At 37.4% G+C, this 22,739-nt stretch overlaps 1 protein-coding gene across 1 annotated transcript in view; it reads left to right on the plus strand.

Annotated features, from left to right (window-relative positions):
* The window catches only part of LOC110456580, a 106,193-nt gene extending 86,011 nt beyond the window's left edge, over positions 1-20,182 (plus strand). Inside the window, exons 6-17 of the mRNA XM_021507401.1 lie at positions 1,079-1,223; positions 3,826-4,605; positions 9,252-9,416; positions 9,595-9,680; positions 9,837-9,937; positions 11,180-11,250; positions 11,697-11,804; positions 12,605-12,675; positions 12,992-13,112; positions 13,261-13,425; positions 13,657-13,744; positions 14,000-20,182. Coding sequence (XP_021363076.1) covers positions 1,079-1,223; positions 3,826-4,605; positions 9,252-9,416; positions 9,595-9,680; positions 9,837-9,937; positions 11,180-11,250; positions 11,697-11,804; positions 12,605-12,675; positions 12,992-13,112; positions 13,261-13,425; positions 13,657-13,744; positions 14,000-18,048 — 5,950 coding nt within the window. The 3' untranslated portion in view covers positions 18,049-20,182. The remainder of the gene's footprint in view (positions 1-1,078; positions 1,224-3,825; positions 4,606-9,251; positions 9,417-9,594; positions 9,681-9,836; positions 9,938-11,179; positions 11,251-11,696; positions 11,805-12,604; positions 12,676-12,991; positions 13,113-13,260; positions 13,426-13,656; positions 13,745-13,999) is intronic.
* Positions 20,183-22,739: the final 2,557 nt, after the last annotated feature.

Genomic DNA, 22,739 nt, shown 5'->3' on the forward strand with positions numbered 1-22,739 from the left:
TCATTATAGGAAAAAGTGTGATTTAACACGTTTTAGTTTAAATAATTATCATATTTTTTGAAAAAAATACCAGCCATATAGTGCCAACCATGAACAATCTTTGCACAATTTTTGCCACGATGCTGATAAACATTGTGATTTCTAGTCGAATTATGAGTCATTGACAAAAAACTCATATGGTATGCGGTAGGTTCTTACAATATATACAATTTAGGCATAAATATATCGATAACTGAACTTGTACACATTCGGGTCTTGATACAAAAATCAATTAAGTGTTAGAATAATAAAAAAATAACCCAAATTCATTTATATTTATAGTTATTTTTGCACGTGATTTCATGCCAGTTTAGGGCGTGAGATTATAGCGTGTTTAGAAATAGGAAGCTGTGTCTTCTCATCTTGTTAACAAATAATACCCCACATTACCTATCCCAAGGTCAGTCCTGCTGACCAGGGAGACCAGACAGTACGGTTGGCCCCGTCCTCCTCGCCAGACAGAACTGTTAGTTTGTTGTATAACCGCACTGCGGACAGACTAAGCCGGATTCCTTGTTATACAGCCACAGGCCCCTGTCCGAATAGTCAAGTATCGATCCAAAACCCGTAATAATGCGGGAATGACACGATTTAATTTATAGGTACAAACGTTTAAGCTTTTTTTTAAAATGTAGTCATGTTTATGTGTGCACGTCCTTGGTGCGGAAACTAGGTCTGGATTCGTTTTAGTGAGATAATTAGACAGGCGATACGATTGAAGTTTGGGGTTATTTTAAGATTGACACAGAGAAATGCCTGTCAAACACCAAGAAAGTTGTCGTCAGTCATTCTAATGGCCTTTTCATCACAAATAGAATTCATTTGATTGGAAATCTGATTTAATTATACGCGATGTATATGACTGAAAAATTGAATACATCACGCCATGAACTGAAATATTTTCATAATTAGATAAAAACGTTTTAGTGATACCTGAAATCAGAGTATAAGTGAAATTTATTTAATGACCACATAGGAACATAGTGTTGCAATATAATCAGCAAAATAATAATATCCCGCCATTGTTTATATTCTACAGACGACAAGATGACCTTGACCCAAACGTCAACGTACAGTTGGATGTTTTCGTAGAACACAAGGCTAATGACGATGAACAGCTTCCTGGGGCAAAGGGTGTGGACCTTAACTGCTCCCTCGATGTCTTCCACACAATCTTTAAAACGGTGAGTACGTCTGTCCTCAAAGGGACCCTATGATACTTTATCGGAGTCAACTATTCACCTTGTCGCCAACGTTCGTCACGAGAGTCGCCTATCAGAATGATAGGTATAGCACAACGCGTATGGTTAGAAGCATCTCTGTAATTGTATATCCCTTAAAAGTATGAATATAATAGGTATTGACTTTGTATGAAATATTAAGTTTATAAAAATGTGTCTTTCAATATCGTCAGACCCCTTTATACCTGCAACGTTAAATCGACTACATTATCACATCATGTATGATGATTTGGTTGCTATGCCATCCAGTAGTGTGAATTATCACTGAAACATTTATCACGTAAAACATATGAATTTGATGAGTTTGACAAATACACAATCCCGGATTTATCGCATCTGACTAGATTCTGGCTTTGGCTAACAGAGAAAATCATTATAGCAACCGGAACTGACGTTGTAGATCTCGTGTGGATAGGTTATAATGAAAGGGACCCAAATACAGAGACATATGGAAAACTGATTGTAGAGAAAATAAGATATACAGACATGAAAAGAATGTCAATATGAAAATGAGGTAAAAGAAGCGCGATTTTTTTATTGAGATGAAAAGAATGTACGCAATAAATCAACGCCATCTTTTCTTGATGAGATTGTGCTTACCTGAGAAGGAGCGACGTTGCTCCTATTGAACACTTTTTACACACGTGCGTGCGTGACATGCATGCAGATTTACCTTGAATATGTCGGGTATGAACTCTGAAGATATCTTTAAACCTAAGGCGGAGTTTTGCGTACACATCTGATCAGGAATCAGTACGTTGTGGTATATACTAAATAAGTAGATGGCTTTCCTTTCAAACATCATCAGCAGATATCATACATTACATGTATATCACTTGTTTTATACCAATCGTCGGTGTACAGGATAGTGCCTGACACGATAGTCAATTCAATATAAAGGTGTAGAATCTTAGAAAGAAAAAGGTTAATGTAAAGATATACCTAAGATGTAGATTTAATTTATATATGTCTGTAGTGATATCTGTTCAATGTCACATTTATATTGTATAGATTTAACTTCCAATAGAACACAATAACAAACATAAATATTAACAAAAAATTACAAATATAAACATGAACATACACAATTTGTCATCTTTGATTACCACTTACATAACACATGAATCACACCCTACATATTAAAGACTTCCCAAGGTCCTCAGCTTGTACCTAAACCGTTATTTCTACATCAGTTAGGAGATATATCAAACAGGTTGCATATGAAAACGGACATAAACCATAACTCTTACGGTGTGAATGAACTTAAATCATGTTTGTAATAGAAAAAATGTTAAACTAGACAAAATACAAGTGAATTATATCAAACTTGCCTATATATAAATATATATGTATCACTCCAAATTGTCGTCCCATTAAACTGTTCGGACCACCACTGTGTTGTCACAGACTCTATCGAGCTGGCAGTCCGAGGGGTCTCGATGTTTGGATGTCCTGAGACAGTAAAGTCGTTAAGTCACCATAACATTGTCTATCAGTACTAATCACCCTGTGTGAGTTTTGATGATCGGCTTACTTTTGATGTTTTTGTTTACGAACTTATACCCACATATATAATATGAAGGAGTGAAGACCTCGTCCTAACTGTCCTTGGGTCTGACGATTACACTGATACCGGTTATGACCCAAGTACTAAGCTACCTTTAATACCGTAATAAACACTTCCACCATATGGAACACATCAGATATATTATAGACATAAACCTACTCCTTTTGTGTCTAAACCGAATGTACAAACACATTATTGAACAAACAACAGCCAAGTGATTGCTTTGAAAACAAGAAACAACGCCCTCGCGCTTCGCCCTGTGTTTTGATTAGCTAGCTTTTATTTGGACAAATTAATCGATATAAATAGGTTGGAAGGTTGGCCGGTGCAGGGATATGTTAATCCCCACTGCCTGACTAGTAAATGTTAGACGTTTGTCGTTGGTCATTTAACCGGCCGTAACGCTGACAGGGCGGCAGCACCTCAGCTGTCAGACTGGACGTTAAACTGTTATCATGACAACACAATGTGTGAAGGTAGGGTGACAGTAACAATGGCGAGTGTGTACGGTCACCTCCGTCAAATACAGATAGGTGTCAATTCAATTTACCTGCTGAAATCGTTTGATGGCTGTCTGTACATTAATATAATGAATATATATTTTAATTGTCTGGTGTTTTTCTGTCTAGTTTTTATTGTTATTACCATGATAAAAAGCTCGGAATTTATTTCTTGCGATTACATAAAATATTTTCTTGAGACTACAAAATTAAGTGACGTGTTTAGTTTTGTTTTATATGTATATCAACGTGACGGCGGTGTATATCATTTATTTGATGTGCTTTCTCAATAATTTTGCCAATGCAGAAAGAGCAATGATGCCATTGACAGTGATACATATTAAAAACAAACTCTGTCAAAGAAAGACTTAGCCAATATTTATTTATACATATGTGATATGTATTTTTGGTAATCTATTACACATTGATTTATCATTATTTAAGTAAAGACTCTAAAGATTGTGTTCCTCCATTACAGGTGGACGATACTCCACAGGAAATACACTTCCTCACGTGCCTACAACACATGCTAAAAATAGACCAAAACGATGCCAACTGTGACATAATCTGGCAGACCGTAGAAAAACTAGTATGTAGAGCAACGCTTGTGGAATCTGAGGCGGACGCACAAAAACTGTTGAGGAAACGTGAACGGTCGACGGACGGCCTACAATGTCCGAACTGCAAGGCCCATGAACGCGTTACGTCACCACGACGGGGAAATAGTTCTAGTTCTGTGGCTCTGCCCGGTTTGACAGACAGCAATGAGTCCACAAAAACTGTGCCTACACCGGCTCCACCGGGACCACCACCACCACCTCCTCCCCCAGTACCGGGAGGGGCGCCACCACCGCCTCCCCCTCCTCCGCCAGGTATAGGTGGCGCACCACCAGCCCCACCACCTATGCCAGGAATGCCCTCTGTCCCTGGGGCTCCCCCTCCCCCACCATCTTTCAACATGAAGGGGCCCAATGCCCGTAATGGCGTCGTAATTAAACTACCTCAGCAAAACGTGCCCAAGCCGAAGACAAAGATGCGTTCTTTACAGTGGCAGAAAATCCCAACAAACAAGGTGCTTTCTGGGAAACCAAACATTTGGTCAACAGCAGGACGTCGCTTCAACGGTTACGTTAGTAATATGGATTTTGAAGCGATCGAGGAACTCTTCAGTGTGCCTTCGCCTCAGGCACCAGCTATTTCGACTAGCAACAACGGTTCATCGGGCACACTGGAGCGGAAGAAGAAGGAATCAACAGAGGTGAATATCTTTTTAGCTTCCTTTTATGATTCAAATTTGCAAGCACTAACTTAAGTTGGATTTTTTTCGAAAATGTGGACCCGATCTCTTTCTAATGAACCTTGACATGCGAATTATGTTCTTCAAAGCGCATGCGTGATGATCAGAGGAACATATCATACATGAAATCTATTTTGACAAGTTAAATGAAAGGTAGAAACCGATGTAAGATTATCAGATAAGGTGATATACTTTAAAACTTCTGCTTGACTTACCTGTATATTCAAACGTATATTCTGAAAATTGTGTATAATGGGGGATAGTGTATGGCCGTCAGTCACAGTGGGTAGGTGATTCAGCACTTCCTCCGACCCTAGATTATAGATCTAACCTGTCCAGTGATGAGTCAATACACAGACACACAGTAAGTTAAGGAACAAAGGCGAATAGTGATAACCTTAGGCATTAAAACAAATTATCTCTTGTCCGATTGTCTCGCTTGAGCAACCCCGATGGTGTATAATAGGACTACCATAACTTATGCTAATATATTCTTGAACAATGATTTCCACAGTAACTTTAACACATTCTTAAAAAGACGAGACACTTACCTTTCATCTCCGCAAAAAAGGTCAAATCTTACGTTTGAATTTCAAAGGAAAGGTCACTCTACAATGCGTTAATGATAAAGAGGAAGGGGAAGGTTGCTCTCTTGTTCGATGAGCTGAAGTGGTTAGACGAACATGATGCTAAATATAGCTTAGTTGCTGTCTAAAAAGTGTAGACTTCAGATTTTATCACATTTTTGCAGAGGAATTCGTTACATTACATATTAAACGACCCCGGTCCCCCTTTAATATGAGGTAGGGATTCGTTATACGGCCTGTTTTCATTGACATAGAGACACTTTTTCGGAGGTATTAGGTTATACAGACTAGGCTGTGTTATCAGATAACTTTCATTGACGAAAAAATGTCGACTGGTTAAGTATTGTATGTAGTACGGACCTACACGACGACTTAATGCGATTTAAAACAAGTCAAGATACGTCAGATTCATAACGGAGAATACGCCATGGTAATGACAGTAGCGACCTCAGAACTCCCAGCCTAACATGAGAGTACTGAACTGGAAGTACCATGGGATTGGTGCAGATTGAATACATTGACAAATTATCTTGGTTTACATATTGAAGTTAGAAATAACATTGCACAAACCTTTTAATATAATTTTGAATGACCACAAGACCCATATGAGACTGGATTACAAGTTTAATGTATTCAGCAGTTTTAAAACTTATGCATTCTTACGGTTGGTAATGTTAACCCATTCAGAAAAAAAACATCTTTCCACCTTGTGTCACGTGTATTCTCCATGTCGCATTACTGACGATCATCTAACTTTTTACCTCGATTCAGCATTCCGCTTGATATGTTGTGGGTAGCTGTGGGCTTAAGTGACACTATATTACATATGATTAGGGTTAAGGAGTGGTAACCCCAGATACATAGATATTATGTACGTAAGAAATCCATGGCCCTCGGGCCCAAATACGAGCATGTTTTGTGTCACTTTATCTGTCGCAGCAACAAAGACCTACTTGTGAAGCATGAATACAGGATGGACGGTATCGGTTTAAAATAACATACTTGGAATAGTTTATCCTTTCCCGTGCGCTGTTTGAATTTACCAGTTTGTTTGTAAAGTATTTAACGCTTTCTGAATCTTTTATGTCTACCATTTACAAATTTAAAGCTTTGCATTTTTTCAGCTGAAGTGTTTTACATCAGCAAAGATATGATCACATGATCGATACAGACAGTGTCAGATGTTCCGGAATTGAAATTATCTATCTTGAGGGACCTATCCTATTTTGTTGAAATGTAGGCATTTTCAAAGCATTATGATGTATACCACACATCATTATAATAAATGGACTTAAAATTCAAAATACGCATTCGACTGAAAAGTATAGCTAACAGACACATTTAATGGACGCCTACATATTAATAATGTTTTTAGTCGACTGAGGAAGAAATTCTTTCATAGATATATCGTACTGATAAAAACGATACGCAAAAATTAATGCAATTTCCACAAAACAGTATTGTATCATTAAGATTTGTCAATACTTTGATACTGATAGTAAATGACTTCACGGGGGTTGTTTTGAAACCCAAAAATTGGTTGTAAATAGTATCAGTCTATATTTTGACGGAAATCTCTGCGCACTATTTTCGCTTTTAATACGTTTTTAAGTGAGTTATATTCAGTAGTTTGAAGCTTAGTTAAACATTTATCACTTTTTAAACATAAAGCTATATATATGTCAGTGCGGATATTGTGTAGCATAAAAGCTGTCAAGTAGCCCAAGACCATGATTAGATAAAGACAAATATCTGAAAATGCACCCGTTCGTTTTCATTTCCGAAGCAAATTAAAAAGAACGCAGAATATGACTAGCTTGTATTCCTTTTGTTAGGTGCATTTGCACGTATTAGAGGCTCTGACGTAGAGATGACAATAAAATCTAGTCCCCATTTTAGATTTAATCATAGAATATTCTAAATGCCTGTTCCAACAGATAAAATGTCCATATTGTAAACCTCTTTATATGAACAGTGCTGGTCGTCCTCCTAGATTGTGCTCCATAAATGTCGACAGAACCGGCGGTAAAAAAATAAATTATCAAGTTGATTGGAATTTTAGGTCTTGAATACACAAATGGCTTTATCGGTTAAGCGTTCAATTTATCTTAATAACGATCCAACATCTACCAACAATGTTTTGTGTGTCAATTTTGTGATATTGACAATAGGAAATTTAACGGATCTGTCCTAATCCTTGGTAAGACCGTACAAAGTGCCTGGACTAGATAGGTAGGGATAAACCCCGCAGGAGGTCTTCTATGTGACCAGCTAGCGTTACACGCAAAGATATCATTCAATACCCTTTAAACGTCCTCTGTTCTTCAAAATCAATCACATAGATATGTTCGTAAGATCACAGTTTAACAAAACCTATATATGACGTTCAGATATAGAGAGCATGTCTGTATGTATATGCGTACGATCCGCTTAAGTAAGGAACAAGTAAAACCCCAAATCGCGTATGTATTACTATATGGCATTTTATATCATGCTGTATGGTTGTGTATATTTTAACAATACAATTTATATAGCTGTCACCTGTATTTAGTTTTAGAATGGTTTCCACTTTATTTTTTCACAGAAATCTTGATAAGGTAATCCTTAGTTGGAATATGACGACCTTAACGTTGTGACGTTGATGTGCATAGATCCTGCTGGGTGGTGATATAATTGGGCTTTGTAAATGACATGTTTGTGATGATAACAACGCCACGGATTAAGCAATGATCTTTTGGTCCGTGGTGCATTTTCACGTAGAGACGAGACTATTTCAAGGGCAACTTGATCCAAGACAAACCACACAATCTCACTCAAGTGCTACTAACACAGTTAAAACAATGATTGGGCAATTTTCTGTTTCGTACACAGCACAATCATAAATAGTTTTCTTAATATTTCGGCTTAATTCGGCTCAAAGGTTTCATTATTAAGCAATATAAAATAGTATTTTATACAAAAATAATATATTACAGTAGTATACTAGTCAGTATTGTATTTCCCTGTTGTTTTTTTATCACCCATTGCCAAACAGGAAAACCACTCCACGTTTAGGCAGTTTAAATTATCCAATAAGAAAGTAGCACATAGATGAAAGATCAAAAGAAAGATGGACATTCGATAGAAATGTCATCGTATTTCCGGTCAAGTTACCCCAGAGTCACTCCTTCCGTAGGTCGGAAAGACTGCCCTGTGTACACAGTACACTACGGGAACGCGAGTTTATTCATGTAAAGTCCAGATAGAATCTAACTTGATTTCAATTTAACTCCGGAATAACGTATAATTAAGGGTCGTTTCAGGCAAAGAGCTTTATCAGATAGGGAAATCTGGACAAACGAATCTTTTCAGTTTAGGAACATTAAAATGTAAGGTCAATTGCTTGGAGAAATATGTGAGGTCGCTTTGAACGAGTCGATTGTAGACAGGTCGTGGAAAACGAATTATAAATGTACATATCAGATAAGGGGTGTTGACCTATTTACTAAATAGTGTGAAGTAAACGACTTGTAATTATATTGTCATGAGATCGGTCGACAATGTTACGGGGCGATTCTTGTCCTTTCCACTTCCATAATACTGAACCGTTTCCTTAAGCTTTTATTCCATTTTACTTCATTTAATATTTTACATAATGATTAATCATTCGAACAGACTAAATTGCAGTACGGTGAAAAATAGACCTGCAAATGCATTGTTTTTTTGTGTAGTTCTTTGTCATCGAAATATTCCGAAGCGCTTTTTAACTGTTCACTTCGCTATTATCTACCATTTGCCCATTCGCATTAACGCGTTCATCAGAGTATTTTGTAAGTTTAGCTCCTCATTCTGATTCTTTTAAGTGTTTTTGCTCCTCATTCGGGGTTCAGCTCATGTTTTTCTTAATTTGTTTATTTATTATCCAGAATCTTACGATTATATCTACGCATTTATCTGATTTGTCCTTCTATTCGTTTGTCTTTTTGTTGAGTGTTTTCAATCCTTCCCTTGTTATATGATTCGATTGGCCTTTTTTAACAGATCAATCTTCTAGATGGCAAAAGAAGTTTGAATGTAAACATCTTCCTGAGGCAGTTCCGCATGCCAAACGACCAGATTGTCCAGTTACTGCGTGACGGAGTCAGTGAGAGGTTTGAATCGGAGCGTCTCAAAGGCTTGCTAAGGATTCTACCAGACCAAGATGAAGTGAGTTAGTTTGTGAAACAAAGTACAAGTTTTATTAATCTAAAATTTCAAATGTGACTCCCATCAACTGTGTATATGACTGATACCCTTTATGTTACATGTTTAGACATAGACTAACTAAAACAACTGTACACAAATAAGACTGATATTTCAAATTTTGATTTATTCTTCCACACAGATTGAAAGGCTACATAATTTCGACGGTGACAAAGAGAGACTTGGTAGTGCTGAGAAGTTCTTTTTATGTCTCCTCGGCCTTCCACAGTAAGTAACAAATTACACACAGATACCTCAGTGTCATTATCATTCTTGTCTTTTAAATGCTACTTTATTGCATTGGAAATTGATATAAATTGTTCTACAATGCAATTAACTGTTTTAAAAGAATGCAATAATCCAGTGTGCAATCTTTTGTTTTAGGTACAAACTGCGAATAGAAGGTATGTTAGTGAAGGAGGAGTTCAAATCCAACATGGATTACATCAAACCTCACGTGGAAGCCGTAATTGAAACTGCAAATCGTAAGTTTCATGGTAACATTCTAGTCAATGTTCATAGGAACTATGTTGACGCCTGCTCTTACTAATAGTGTTTTTTTATTTTGCTTATTTAAATAATATTTTATTGTTTTAAATCTTTTAAATGTACAAAATAATAACCATCATGTGACAGTATGCAAAGGTTACAGTATTCTAATGGTCTTTTTCAAGCGTGTTTGTATTGGAGATAAAACCTTTCGATTCCGTTTCAATGTTAGAGCAATCTTAATATTGTGACAGCCGAGCATGATAGGCTACTGGAGAAAAAGAAAACAATCTATATATAGAAATGATTTTCAAAACGTATTTGTAAGGCGTGGTTAGTAAGCAATTAATGACATATCAGATTAATTACAGTCACTGGATTCGAAATAGTTGCTGTAAATGAATTTATATATTCATATTCGTTTATACAACGAATATATACATATTCCGTATCCACTTGTATATCATATTTTTCCATTTATTTAAATTAAAAATACAAAAAAAATACAACTACTTTTGACTACTTTATTTAAATAGTTTCGAATGATATATATTTCATGATATTGCTATTATAGTAAAGTCTGGTATATATAAACGTGTGTTGATGTTAGGCTTTACGTAGGTGTATGACTAAACACACAGATGTATTTGTTTGTGGCTCTTGAACCAATCCCATTGTCATCTCAGAAAGCCTGTTATTCGATATGCTCAAACATATGTTGTCGTCTGAAAGAGAAATCCTTATTGGCTAAATGGGATACAAACATTTTGTATTGAAAACAAATATCAATCTTTGAAAGTACTCGTTTAACAATTCATTGGTAAAATCATTAACTCTGCTATTGAAGAAGCCTTTATTTAATCCTATACATAAGTAGAGGTCGCGTTCATATACAGGTAATTTTTTTATCTTCCATGATCGCAGCCTTCTCACTGTAGTATTGTTTCTTACTAAAAGATAGAAGTATTGAGTAGATTTTATTCTATTTTATGACCTCATCCCAAACCCTACCCAATGTCAGAAAACAAGGTATTGCTCTTACAAATATGTTTTCTGATGATATCTCGATTTCCACGATACAATACTTACTTCCTTATACAAATCCATATAGGCTCAAAACTGATGGGACGTAATTACTACCGCTGTTTGATATATTTTTTAGACGATTAACAATTATTACAAAAAAAGGCTCTTATCCTGCTCTAGTGCTCAAAGTCGTTTCTATATTTCCCTTTCAGAAATAAAGGCACATGATGATCTGCAAGAACTCTTCTACTTGGTGCTAATAGCAGGAAATTACTTGAATGGGGTAAGGTCATCAAAGCACCTTATTCACTTGGTGTTGTGTTTAATTTTACATTAATCTTTGTAACGCTTTTTTTTCACCGAGTCCTTCAGCAGAAAATAGCATTCACGATATGTTAATAAAGGCCAATTATTTCCCCTATTACGTGGTTTCCTCATGGTTTGAACGGTGTGTTTAACACAGGTTAAAATAGTGAAACTCATGCATCGACTTTTAGTTATATCATACAACAGGTGTATTAATGTCAGTCATGACATCGTATGTAAACCTGAAAAGATATCAAACAGATTTTATAACTGTCTTTATTTATTTTAAAATCCTTCTATATCTACTATTTATATGATTAATTTCAATGGAATTGTGATTTATGAAGATATTTGTTAATCCGATCGTTTCACTGGAAATGTGATATTTTTGTATCTATTTCATTATCTGATTGGTTGTTTCAGGGAAACTATGCTGGCGACGCCGCAGGATTTAAGCTGTCCTCTCTTATAAAATTGACGGAAACAAGAGCTAATAAACCCAGAATGAATCTTCTTCATTTCGTCATAATGGTGAGTTTATAAATATTTCCACTCAAATTTCTGTTCGGGGATTCTGACCATATCACACTGCAATAAAACAGTTCTCCATGTAAACCTATTTTTTTCGTTTTTAAAATGAAGTATGAAACAGCATTATGTTATCGTTAGAACACACCATGGATATTTAAGCCATTTAAGTACAAATACGCATTGTTTACTACAAACGTGGACTAAGCCTCCTTTGAATAATGGATATTACGATGAGTGTGTTAAACCATGAGAAGGGCATCTGCTTTGACCAGGTAAACCCGTGTAACCGATTGAACTGACAATTATTCAGCAGTTTTTAAACTGTAACGAGGTCAGTGGGAGGCGTGACCAGAAAAAAATGTCATTATTATGGTCACTGTTGTGGTCAGGACATGTTTGTCCCTGAACGGTAGCCATTGAAGTAAGCTATAAGGTTCTATCGACATAAAACTGTACGCGTCAAAATAAATGTTGATAAAGATTAAATATAGATTAGTTGTATGGTTTTGTTGTCCATATTGATCAAGAAATACTTACACTTTTTCAGCCAGATATCTCTCCTTTCGTAATAAAGAGATTTAATGATATATGGGTGTTGGATTTATTGTGAGGAAATACACTGTATGCAGGTTATCAAAGAGTTCGATTGAGATAGATGTAGATGGATGATGTAATACTTTAATGAAAATGTACCATACTTATTGAAAATGTGTTATATATTTAATAATCTTGTAAAACATGTGTAGTTAATACTTCTGATGTAATTGATAATACAACTGTGGAATGTTTATTCTTTACAGCAAGCCGAAGATAAAAATCCCGAACTTCTGACCTTTCCAGAAAAATTGAAGTATCTAAAAGATGCAACCCAGTAAGCATTGCAACGGAACTGTTATCTTTATGCACAGACATTATAAATTTAACATACATTTTAAGGAATAGACAATGACAGAGAATGGATGTATATACTTTAATAAAGTACTTTATGTAACTGATCCTATTTGAGTGCCGTTTTGAATATCGTATATAAAGTATTGATAATGATATACATATATGTATATACTTTAATATAGTACTTACTGTAGCTGATCCTATTTGAGTGCCGTTTTGAATATCGTATACAGAGTATTGGTATTGAAAACTGATTATATTGGCTAGTTATTTACACAGCGTTTTGTTTTCTTTAGGGCTCCTCTGGAGTCATTAAGTTCCGACATCACTAACCTTGCCCACAGGGTGAAGGGCATATCTCAGGAACTGGAGACAGTGGGTACTGACTTCAAGGCACAAATGGCTGGGTTTTTAACGGTGAGTTCGTTAATCTGTGTGAAATAGATTTAAAACAGTTAAAACAACAATCTCAAACATCATTCATTCAAAACAATATATCGGTCATTAACTCTTTCCGATGCAAAGGGATATTCCGTGTTGTAAAATTATTGTATCGACATTTCAGGACGCAGAAAAAGATATTAAGGAATTGCAAGCAGATTTGAAAGATATGGAGAGTCTACGCCTTGAGTTAGCTGATTTCTTCTGTGAAGATAGAAACACATTTCGGCTTGACGAATGTTTCAAAGCATTGCACACTTTCTGTGAACGGTTCCAGAAATCAATTGTGGTAAGTTTTTGTTTCTTCAAATTATACCTCAAAGAGAAAGAAATATGTAAAACCTTGTGCACTGTTGTTGATGTAAGTGCGATGTTCTTTCTGTGAACGGTCCAACAAAACAATTCTTACGAGTTGTTTGCATTGTATAATTAAAGGGACCGTATTGTTTAACTGCATTGTACCTTTTTGCTGTGATTGCAGCTAATCTGTATTTATATTCCATTACTTTTTTATTTTCAGGAAAATGAGCAACGGAAGAAGCAAGAGAAAAAGGCAGAAGCCAGACGAAACCAACAGATGAAAGAGAGCGTGAAGAAGGAGACTTCAGGTACATATATGATAGTCATTTTATTGACAGTTCTTATCTCCAATATTGTTGTGTTAAAAAGCTTTTCCTTAAGTTTCTACCTTCACGGATTCTTCACTGTAAAAATTACGTAACTTCATGGTAAAACGTGAAGTTGTTATCTCCTGTCGCCACAAAAATATTAATGTATGCTAGATTTCTTATCATTTGTTATACATATTTATTACAGTAAATTGGGTTGTACGGGTGTGTGACGATTGTTTTTTTCCACTTCAGTGGAAGACTTGAAGTCTCCGGACGAGATGGTCATGGAGAGAGGAGAAGGCGAACAACAGGATGGTTCCATACTGGATATTCTACTAGCAGATGTCCGACGTGGATTCACCGGTAAAAGATTAGGAGATAACAATTTCTCTGTTAAAAAAGTGCAGAAAATCAGCTTGAGTGGAAATAATAACAATACAAAAGATGATTCCGATAACAAAAAGGAAAAGGAGAAATTCCAAAGGGGTGGATATGGTCGGAGCAGTTTTCGAAAGAAGAATGTAGCACCTCAACCAGATGACAGTGCAGATTCCGAGAGTACATGTAGTAGTTTGGATGATGCAAATGATATTAATTCTAACAAAATAACGAAAGGAACAGATGACAATCTTTTTCATATTCTCATGACTGCTGAAACCAAACCCTCGGAATCAAAATTTGAGCGCTTCGGAAGTTTACGCAGAAAACGAAATGAGCGCCAACAGAACAAAACTCTTGATGTTTTTGGTGATCGTGAACGTGCTCAGTCACCATCAGTAGACACAATAAAACAGGAGGACAGTGTTCCAAAGAGATCAAGAACACCAACGTCGGTCGGTGGTGCTAGACCGCGATCCAGTGAAATTGAAGATGAAACTCCTAAAAGACCCGTCCGAAGGGTCCAAAGTATGGTCGAAAAGTCAACGGTGGAAAAAGCTATTGCTAATCACGAATCTATAGAAAAAAATGAAAACACTGTAGCCGAACGCTTGAAACGGAAATTAGCTGGTGGTCGACGTGATTCTAAATCACCCGACCCCATGTCCAATCGTCCGATTACACCTGTTGGAGACACAACTGTCTCATCTGGTACTGATGTTGACACAGGCGATGCAAAAGCATCTCCACGTTGGAGAAGTGGGATTGACTCGACACCACGAGGTCTACAGACCATCGACGAAAAGGGGCGGTTAGAAATTTCTGAGTTAGCTAAAACAAAAGAATCATCAGACACAAAGGATAGTTCAGTAACGAGTTCCATGGAGCAAAGTCGCGATAGAATGCAAAGGCGGTTTAGTGAAAAAGACATTAATGCATCTCACATTAAAACTCTTCTTGAGAATGTTAAACCTAAAGAGGAAACTAACAGTGATGAAGAGCCTCGTGTTTCCATCTCACTTAAGAAAATGATTGGTCGCCGTTGGCATAGTGATCTAGGAAAAACAGACATTGATCAAGTTCTCAAGCAAATTGAGGATAGTGAAAAACGAAAAGAGCCAATTCCAAGCGAACAAGTTGTACCCCAGGCGCAAAGTGAACAGGCCGATGAATCGGAAGCATTAAAACAGCGCAGAAGCAAGCGGAAACTCCGATCTCACCTGTCCATGGAGGATGTTCATACTGCTATGCAAACATTCAAACCGGACACCAATCCTTCGTCGGCTACTGAGGACAACATAACTACAACTGTCACTGCAACTATGCACCCGGTACCGAAATCACCGGTTTCGCCAAAAGGACGTTCGCGTTCTGGTAGTGAAAGCGATAGCAAAACACCAAATAAAGAGAACAAATCGCAGAAGGACAAGGATTCAAGCACCGTTAAGAAGGCCGCAAAACTTGCAGCGAACATGCGATTTAGACTTAAACGTTTCGGTGACAAAGACAAAAGTCAATCTAAAAAATCCAATGGCAGATGGAAGAGTGACGTGCAGCGTGACGAAGTCGATCAGGCACTAAAGGAGGCTAAGAGTGGCATGAGTAGGTCTAAGTCATACGATGAATCTGTAGCGAGAAAAGCAGCAAGTGAAAACGGTCACTTTTCTCTCGCGGATGGAAAAGAGACTGATTACCCTGAATCCGAACGAAGATCATCGCTGCGTGGAAGTGTTGGTCGTCTGAGTGCTAGTGATCCCCGGAGGAATGGTCATTATTTTCCAACGAGTGATAGTGACAGCGAGGTGCCACCAGATGGTACGTCATCCCCGAAACGAGCTTTAAGCTACAAAAGTGACAGTCCTAAGAGTTCTAGTAGGCTGTCGATCAAGTCTACCAGTACTTCCACAGAGACATTACGTTGTGATACACCTTACAGTGACACCGAGAGTTCTAGTACCGATCAGCTAGCTTCATCAAAGCGTTCGTCTGTGAATAGTGACTTTAATTCATCAGAGCCAGTCGCTCCGCCTCGTCGGAGGCCAGTTAGCATGATAGAAAGAAACGAAATAGAAGATGCAATGGTAAGCTCTAATGATTTAGAAGAACAAGATCAATTACCACACACTCTTCTTTCGAAATGGAAGGAGAGACGAGTTACAAATAGGAGACAGAGTCATTATGATAATGTGACTGACGACACGCCGAGTTCTCCACGAGCCAACCATGAGTCACATCCCACACGAACTTATAACGGTTTGACAATAAATCACAAGTCGGAAGGAAGTGGCGACTCTTTCCGTAATGACATTGGCTCCAGGTGTAGCTACGCAAGCAGTAGTGACAGCGCCCGTGATGAAGGGTTCGAGACAATGTCCGGCACGGTCTCTCAAAGAACATCTATGAGCAGTACGTTAGAATCTGAGCTTATCCCTACTTTCAGTCGCAAACCGGAACCCTCTTCAAAGGTGTTTGTTAGCGACAAACTGAATGAGCCAGATATCATCATCCCACCAAAACAGGAAATAACTGTGGCACGCGCGCAAAAGCAATCTGAGTTAGCAGCAAGGAAACAGCGAACGGAATCCTGGACTGAGGCAGTTGTTGCTACAAATCTTAAAGATTCGTCACTGGACTCCTCTATTGAATACTCCGCCACGTCACCGGACAGTGGTCATGGCACATCAAAGGAAGACGTGTGGAGTTCCAACTTGGATCTTGTTGCCACACTTAGGGAAGGTTCACCTGCAAGTCCAATAACAGTTAATCCAAAAGGAGCTCCGATAGCAGTACCAGAAAATTCCGATTTTACCTCGAAGCAAAAGCGCGTTCCGAGTTACATGAAAAACACTGCTTCGAGTGGAACAAGGACTCAGCGAACAACGTCAACGGTAAATGATAATAAGAGGAGAAGCACTTCAGCGAATACATCGACAAAATCTACCACAAAGGCGTCAGTAAGAAATTCGCGAACAAATCTGAACAAATCTAAAACGACCGAATCAAATACAAGCATCGTGTCATTAGTGAGTGGGGTATCCGACATTCAATCGCCATCCACTTCCAAGTCAACTCCGACTAGGAAATCGTCTAACACTAGCACTCGTGCAAGTACACCATTGTCTCGTTCAACGACACCTCACCCACCCTCATCTTCATCACGATCAACAACGCCTCACTCGTCTTCCCGGCCTGTCACACCCCTCGACCGTCCGACAACCCCTTCTCATCGTACACCATCTTCCGGTTCTAAGGGATTGTCTAGGACGCAATCACTACGCGTTACATCAACAACTCCTAGACCCAGTTTAGGATCTTCAGCAGACAAGAAGCGTCTATCGTCGATTGGTACAGGATCAGAAAAACCAAAAGAGAAAAGTGCAACACCACGTCGATCATTCATGTCTCCTACAGCATCGTCTGCCTCCAAATTACGTGATGATGGAGCTACGTCTCCCGTGCCCCCCACGCCGCCACCACGCACAACATCAGCTAGTACCTCTGCTTCCAGCAAAACCACCAAACCTGTCGATACAAAAACCAAATCAAAGGCTCCAGCACCTCCTGCAAACACAACACTCGACCCTTCCCCATTGAAGCGACATAACAGCATGCGCTTACCAGCCGCTAAGGCCGCAGCCAGTAGACTTACGCATAAGGAGTATCCACTAAGTTCTAAAGAGGCTGCAGCACAAACAACGGAGAACAAATCCAAATCAATTATGGGCAGGTTAGGCGGTAACAAAGTTAAGCCTGATTCTGCTGGTCTGACCCCTAAGAAGCTAGCAACAGTCGACGAACAGGGAAACGACGGTGTTGAAAAATCATCATTTATGAAAAGAATGGTTAATAAGGCTAAAGTAACCAGTCCCAAGAAATCTACAGACAAAAAGACAGATTCGACAAAAAAATCAGTGAAAAAGTGATTTCATGACAATGTCCTTCGTGGTGTCGTGTGACGTCCTATCTATACGGATGCAGTGATGTTTTAACGTACATTATGACGTCATTTTTGCGATGACGTAAAGTAGTGGTGACTGACCCCTGAGCTGCGGGGATGTGATATTCTACGTGATACGTCTATTATTATTGATATACTCCTATGTGCCAAATATTTCGGACAGCTATACACCGATTTGTGCCTGACATGCCTCGGACATAATTGTACCGTAATACTGAACTGTATAAGTGCTATTGATGAACTGGAAAGTCTTCACAAAACAATGGGGACTTTTACTGGTGAAGAACAGAATCTATGCCTGTCTAGTCTTTGATAGTATTTTGAAACATGTTTAAATATCTCTGGGTGTTTATGACTACACAAACGGTAGTGAAGCTGTTGAACATTTAAAACAAACCCTCATTTTTGTAGAGAAAGCTAGCTGACATTATCCGCTTTAGGATATTCGAGTAGTAGAAATTGTTTTAAGGATTATACATGTTATGGATTTAAACAAATACATTATTTATTTCATTGTACATGTATAGAGCTGGTCTCAAACTAGACAAACGACAGATGGCTAAGCTATCATTATTTTATATACACCATTGAAACTTACTGATGGCGTGACTGGTTAGTCACTGGTATTTGTATTAAGAATGTTACTACTTCTGGTTAGAAGCATTTGCTAGGGCATATTTTGCATAGTAGACGGCTAAATATAGCCAAACTTTTGAGGGTTTGTTTTAGTTGTTGTTTACGTGTACAAAAACGGTCGATTTATTACAGTGTTCATCTTTCGCGAAAAAATGCATTTTTGACATGTTTACATAAACATGATATTTCGTGAGAATTTTCGATTTGAAAATCGAGAGTCCATGTTCTTGTAAAACCACCGATGATATTACTTACGCAACAATGCAAAGACAAACAGAATGCATTTCATTTTGACACCTTTAAGTTCTTCCCATAGTCCTCCAATCAATCACCGTATAGACCTAACAATCAATTGTACACGCGGTGGTACCGGTTTATTTCGCTGGGTTCACAACGTCAAATTGGAATGCATTTTTTCTGTTAAACTTTTTATTGATTGTTAAATTATCTTACTGCAGGGAAATTATTAAACATTAATCGACATTAAAACATTTCATTATTATCTTACGTGAATTTCCGTGATAAAAATAGTTCATTGATCATGAAATAATTGAAAATATGTCATAGCCATAATTTTTATACAAACGCCCAACCAAAAAAATCACTGGCTTCCTTCGTATGTTGTTCATCATCATTCAAATACATACATACATGTGACTTCATTGGAACATCCGTTCTTTTTAACTATGAAATTTTCTGACGTAAGAATCAGAAGTACTTTTAAGCTAGTATGTTCACGTGTACCATTTCCTCGTCAGCAAGTACATGATACATTTTAGTAAGGTGTGGTTGTGTGGATGCCATTATTTTGTACGAATCGCTAATAGCAAAATTATATCAATAATGTTCTTTCTGAGACCTCGAATGACGGATGTCTACAAACTCTGCATCGGTATCTAATTTTTGAAAAATGACTGCAAATTTCGGAAAATAGATCGCTGTGAAGAATGATACCTAGTAATCATTGTCGTTAACATTTCTAAGGGAGAAATAAATGTTTGTCAATCCTACCTTGTCCTGGTGCCTAGGTGAAATAAGGTTATTTATAAAAGTATTTAATGGTTATATGGGCGTAACCGTGATTTATTCATGTTATTTTATTTTATCATTATGTCTATATCTTAATTCAGTACTGACAAAACATTCAAATTATCTTTCAACTATCATTTTATTGGATCATATCGGAGACAAATGTCTGTGTTTTCATCTCACTCTTCTCAAGAGAAGAAGATGTTTCCCTACATTTATAATAGTATATCGCCTATACACGTGTTTATTTCCGAAATGTATCAATTTTAACAATTCGCTATCATTGTGTATGTAGATATACCATACTGTTTATATAGATACATACATGACCATTTTGATGTCAAGTTGAAATGCCGAGTCATGTCTACTTAATACACTTGTTATGTGATGTTCATGAGGTTAAGTACATAAATTAAACCACCATATATACTGAACCTTGTCTTTTATTTTTTTGTGTATACAGTGAAACTTTACCAAATGAACTAAAGCCAAGTTTTTAAAACCAAATGAATTACTTCTTCAATATCTATCTACTTAAATGTATCTGAATAAGGTAGTTAAACAGAAAATAGAAACATGTTAACTAGAGCCTCCTAATTCCAGACATAGTCTGTGTAAAAGAAGGAGCAATATATTTCTTCAATTCATGAAACATAATATAAACTGCATCAAGACTCTTTCAATCTTTTCAGAGCAGGTTTTTCGACTTAACGAGAGCTTGTAAGCATGTCTATTGTGAGTAACAGTAGTCTACATCTGTGACATTTAATGTTATAATTTCAACAAATACATTGACTAGTTATATAACGTCATAGATAACGTTCACCGTCACATTGGCCTTATAACATTTGGTAACACGTAGTTACTCAGTGGACTCAACAGTTGGCGCTTTGAGAGTCGGCTCTGGTCTGGACTAGTTACACGGGACAACGAAAGCCAATTGAACAAGTTTATCATTGAGAGATTCACTTCTGGATACTCTGTACCATAACCCGATATTATATATTTCCGTGCCTATTTCCGATTGACATTTGACAAAACGACGTCATCTTGTGTACAATATACAGTCAATTGTCTCGGTTATACTCCCCCAACAAAGGTACAACTCTAACATCAATACAACTTACGAGCTATATGATTGCAAACGGATAACAAACACAGGGGTACTTCACTTGAATCGTTACGTTGTTACCTTTGCTTCCAGCTTAGAGACTCTTAACAGTGATATAACTGGGGATGCTGCAACATTTGTTTAAAAACGTGAAAATCTAACTAGAGTTTGCTGAATAACCGGGCTCAATCTTATGTACTTGGAGTACAAATGTGTTTAGATAATTAAAGCGGAGGCCACCGCCTCAATAATATGGTTAATAGAAGTATTTATCACATAACTGACAAATTTTACTACGTCATATGGCAATGTCATAAATATGGTATTACACAGTGTAATAAAACCTAAAGGTGCTGTGATTGGTCAAAACCGTGGGAACATATTCCTTTTATTTACTGCACCGTAGTCAAAAATGGCTGACCAGATAAACACTGGCGACACGGTTAAAATTGACAACAAAGGAACAGGTACTGGAAAAGATACTGTTCCAAGAGGTTTTGCAACATTTGATAGTGTAGAAGTTTCTGGAATTTATTTTAATGTTGAACTTGAACGAGATCGTATTGAGAAGGTCACTGTTACACAGGCCCGGTCAAAACAGCAACCGGAGCAGACGACAAACTTGTATGCTGGGCATGGGGCTGACAATCCCAAAACAAAAAGATTTGTTACTGTAAATGAAGATGAAGTGGGGAATGGTATCCTCAACCAATCTAACAAAAACACTATGAGCAAAACATTCTACGATCTGAAACTTTTGTATCAATTTTTGAAGTTGCCTGAAGTCAATGAAAGTAGGCAAATCCACGATATCCCAGCCTAAAGGCTCGTGTCATATCAATTTATTGAACTCGTCTAATAAATTCAATATGACATGGACACTCATGTAAGATCCTCTATATGTAGCACAGTACCATCCCCGAGTTTGGTTAAAACAATACATATATTGTAGACAGTTCACAGCGTCACAGCATAGTAAAATAGAAACATATGTTCAACGGCACTAACACAGTGTTAAATAGGAAAATATGCAGATAACAACGACACCTCAGAGTGAAGTAAAAACCGCATAGCCACAGCGTCACCAGAACAAAAAAGGGGAAAACAGTATAACAGTGTCACAAAACTCAAAGGCTTAACAAACAAAAAACACGAACCGAGGAGACACCAAAACATATGAAAAAAGCAACGAACTCCTAGAAAACTGGAGGAGAAACAAGTGACCCGGAAGTGTTTCCTTCATCACATGTTTCCCTGAACCCTCCGTTCAATCAAGTGAAATATGTACGTCACCTACGGTCTAATACATCATGAACATAAAGGACACTGTAATCTAACGAAGACATATAAAAAACGATTGGAACTCAACGTAATGTGAAAAGACACTAACAGGAACTGATCTGATATCCTAACAAAGCAAATACGTCTTAATTCTCATAAAAAATATTTAAGTGTTTAATAGAAGATAACTGTACACTGGCCTAAAAATCAAGTGTTTACTATGTATCAACAAATGACAAATGTTGACATTTAAGTAGTTATCATAACTTCCCAGGTGTCTTGTGTTGTCCTTATCGAATTAATATGACATTGCTTTACAATGACGCTGATTCCTCTACTGTGTATGTAAACGAAGCCTTCGGTTGACATCAACATTACCACAGCCACGTAAGACGACAATTTGGCGACACTGGGAGACACTTCAAACGTCAAACTCATCGCTAAAAGATCAAACAACCATAACAGGTTTAATGTAATTGACACATGGATGATTGCAGCTTATGTAACAGTTGCACTTTCAAATGTCAAAATAAGGAATAGACAGCAAGCTTTAAGGTCATGTGACGAATTCTACCTCTTCAAGTTGTTAGATTGTATTT

Source organism: Mizuhopecten yessoensis, unplaced genomic scaffold (assembly GCF_002113885.1).
Source record: "Mizuhopecten yessoensis strain PY_sf001 unplaced genomic scaffold, ASM211388v2 scaffold8807, whole genome shotgun sequence".
Taxonomy (NCBI): Eukaryota; Metazoa; Mollusca; class Bivalvia; order Pectinida; family Pectinidae; genus Mizuhopecten; species Mizuhopecten yessoensis.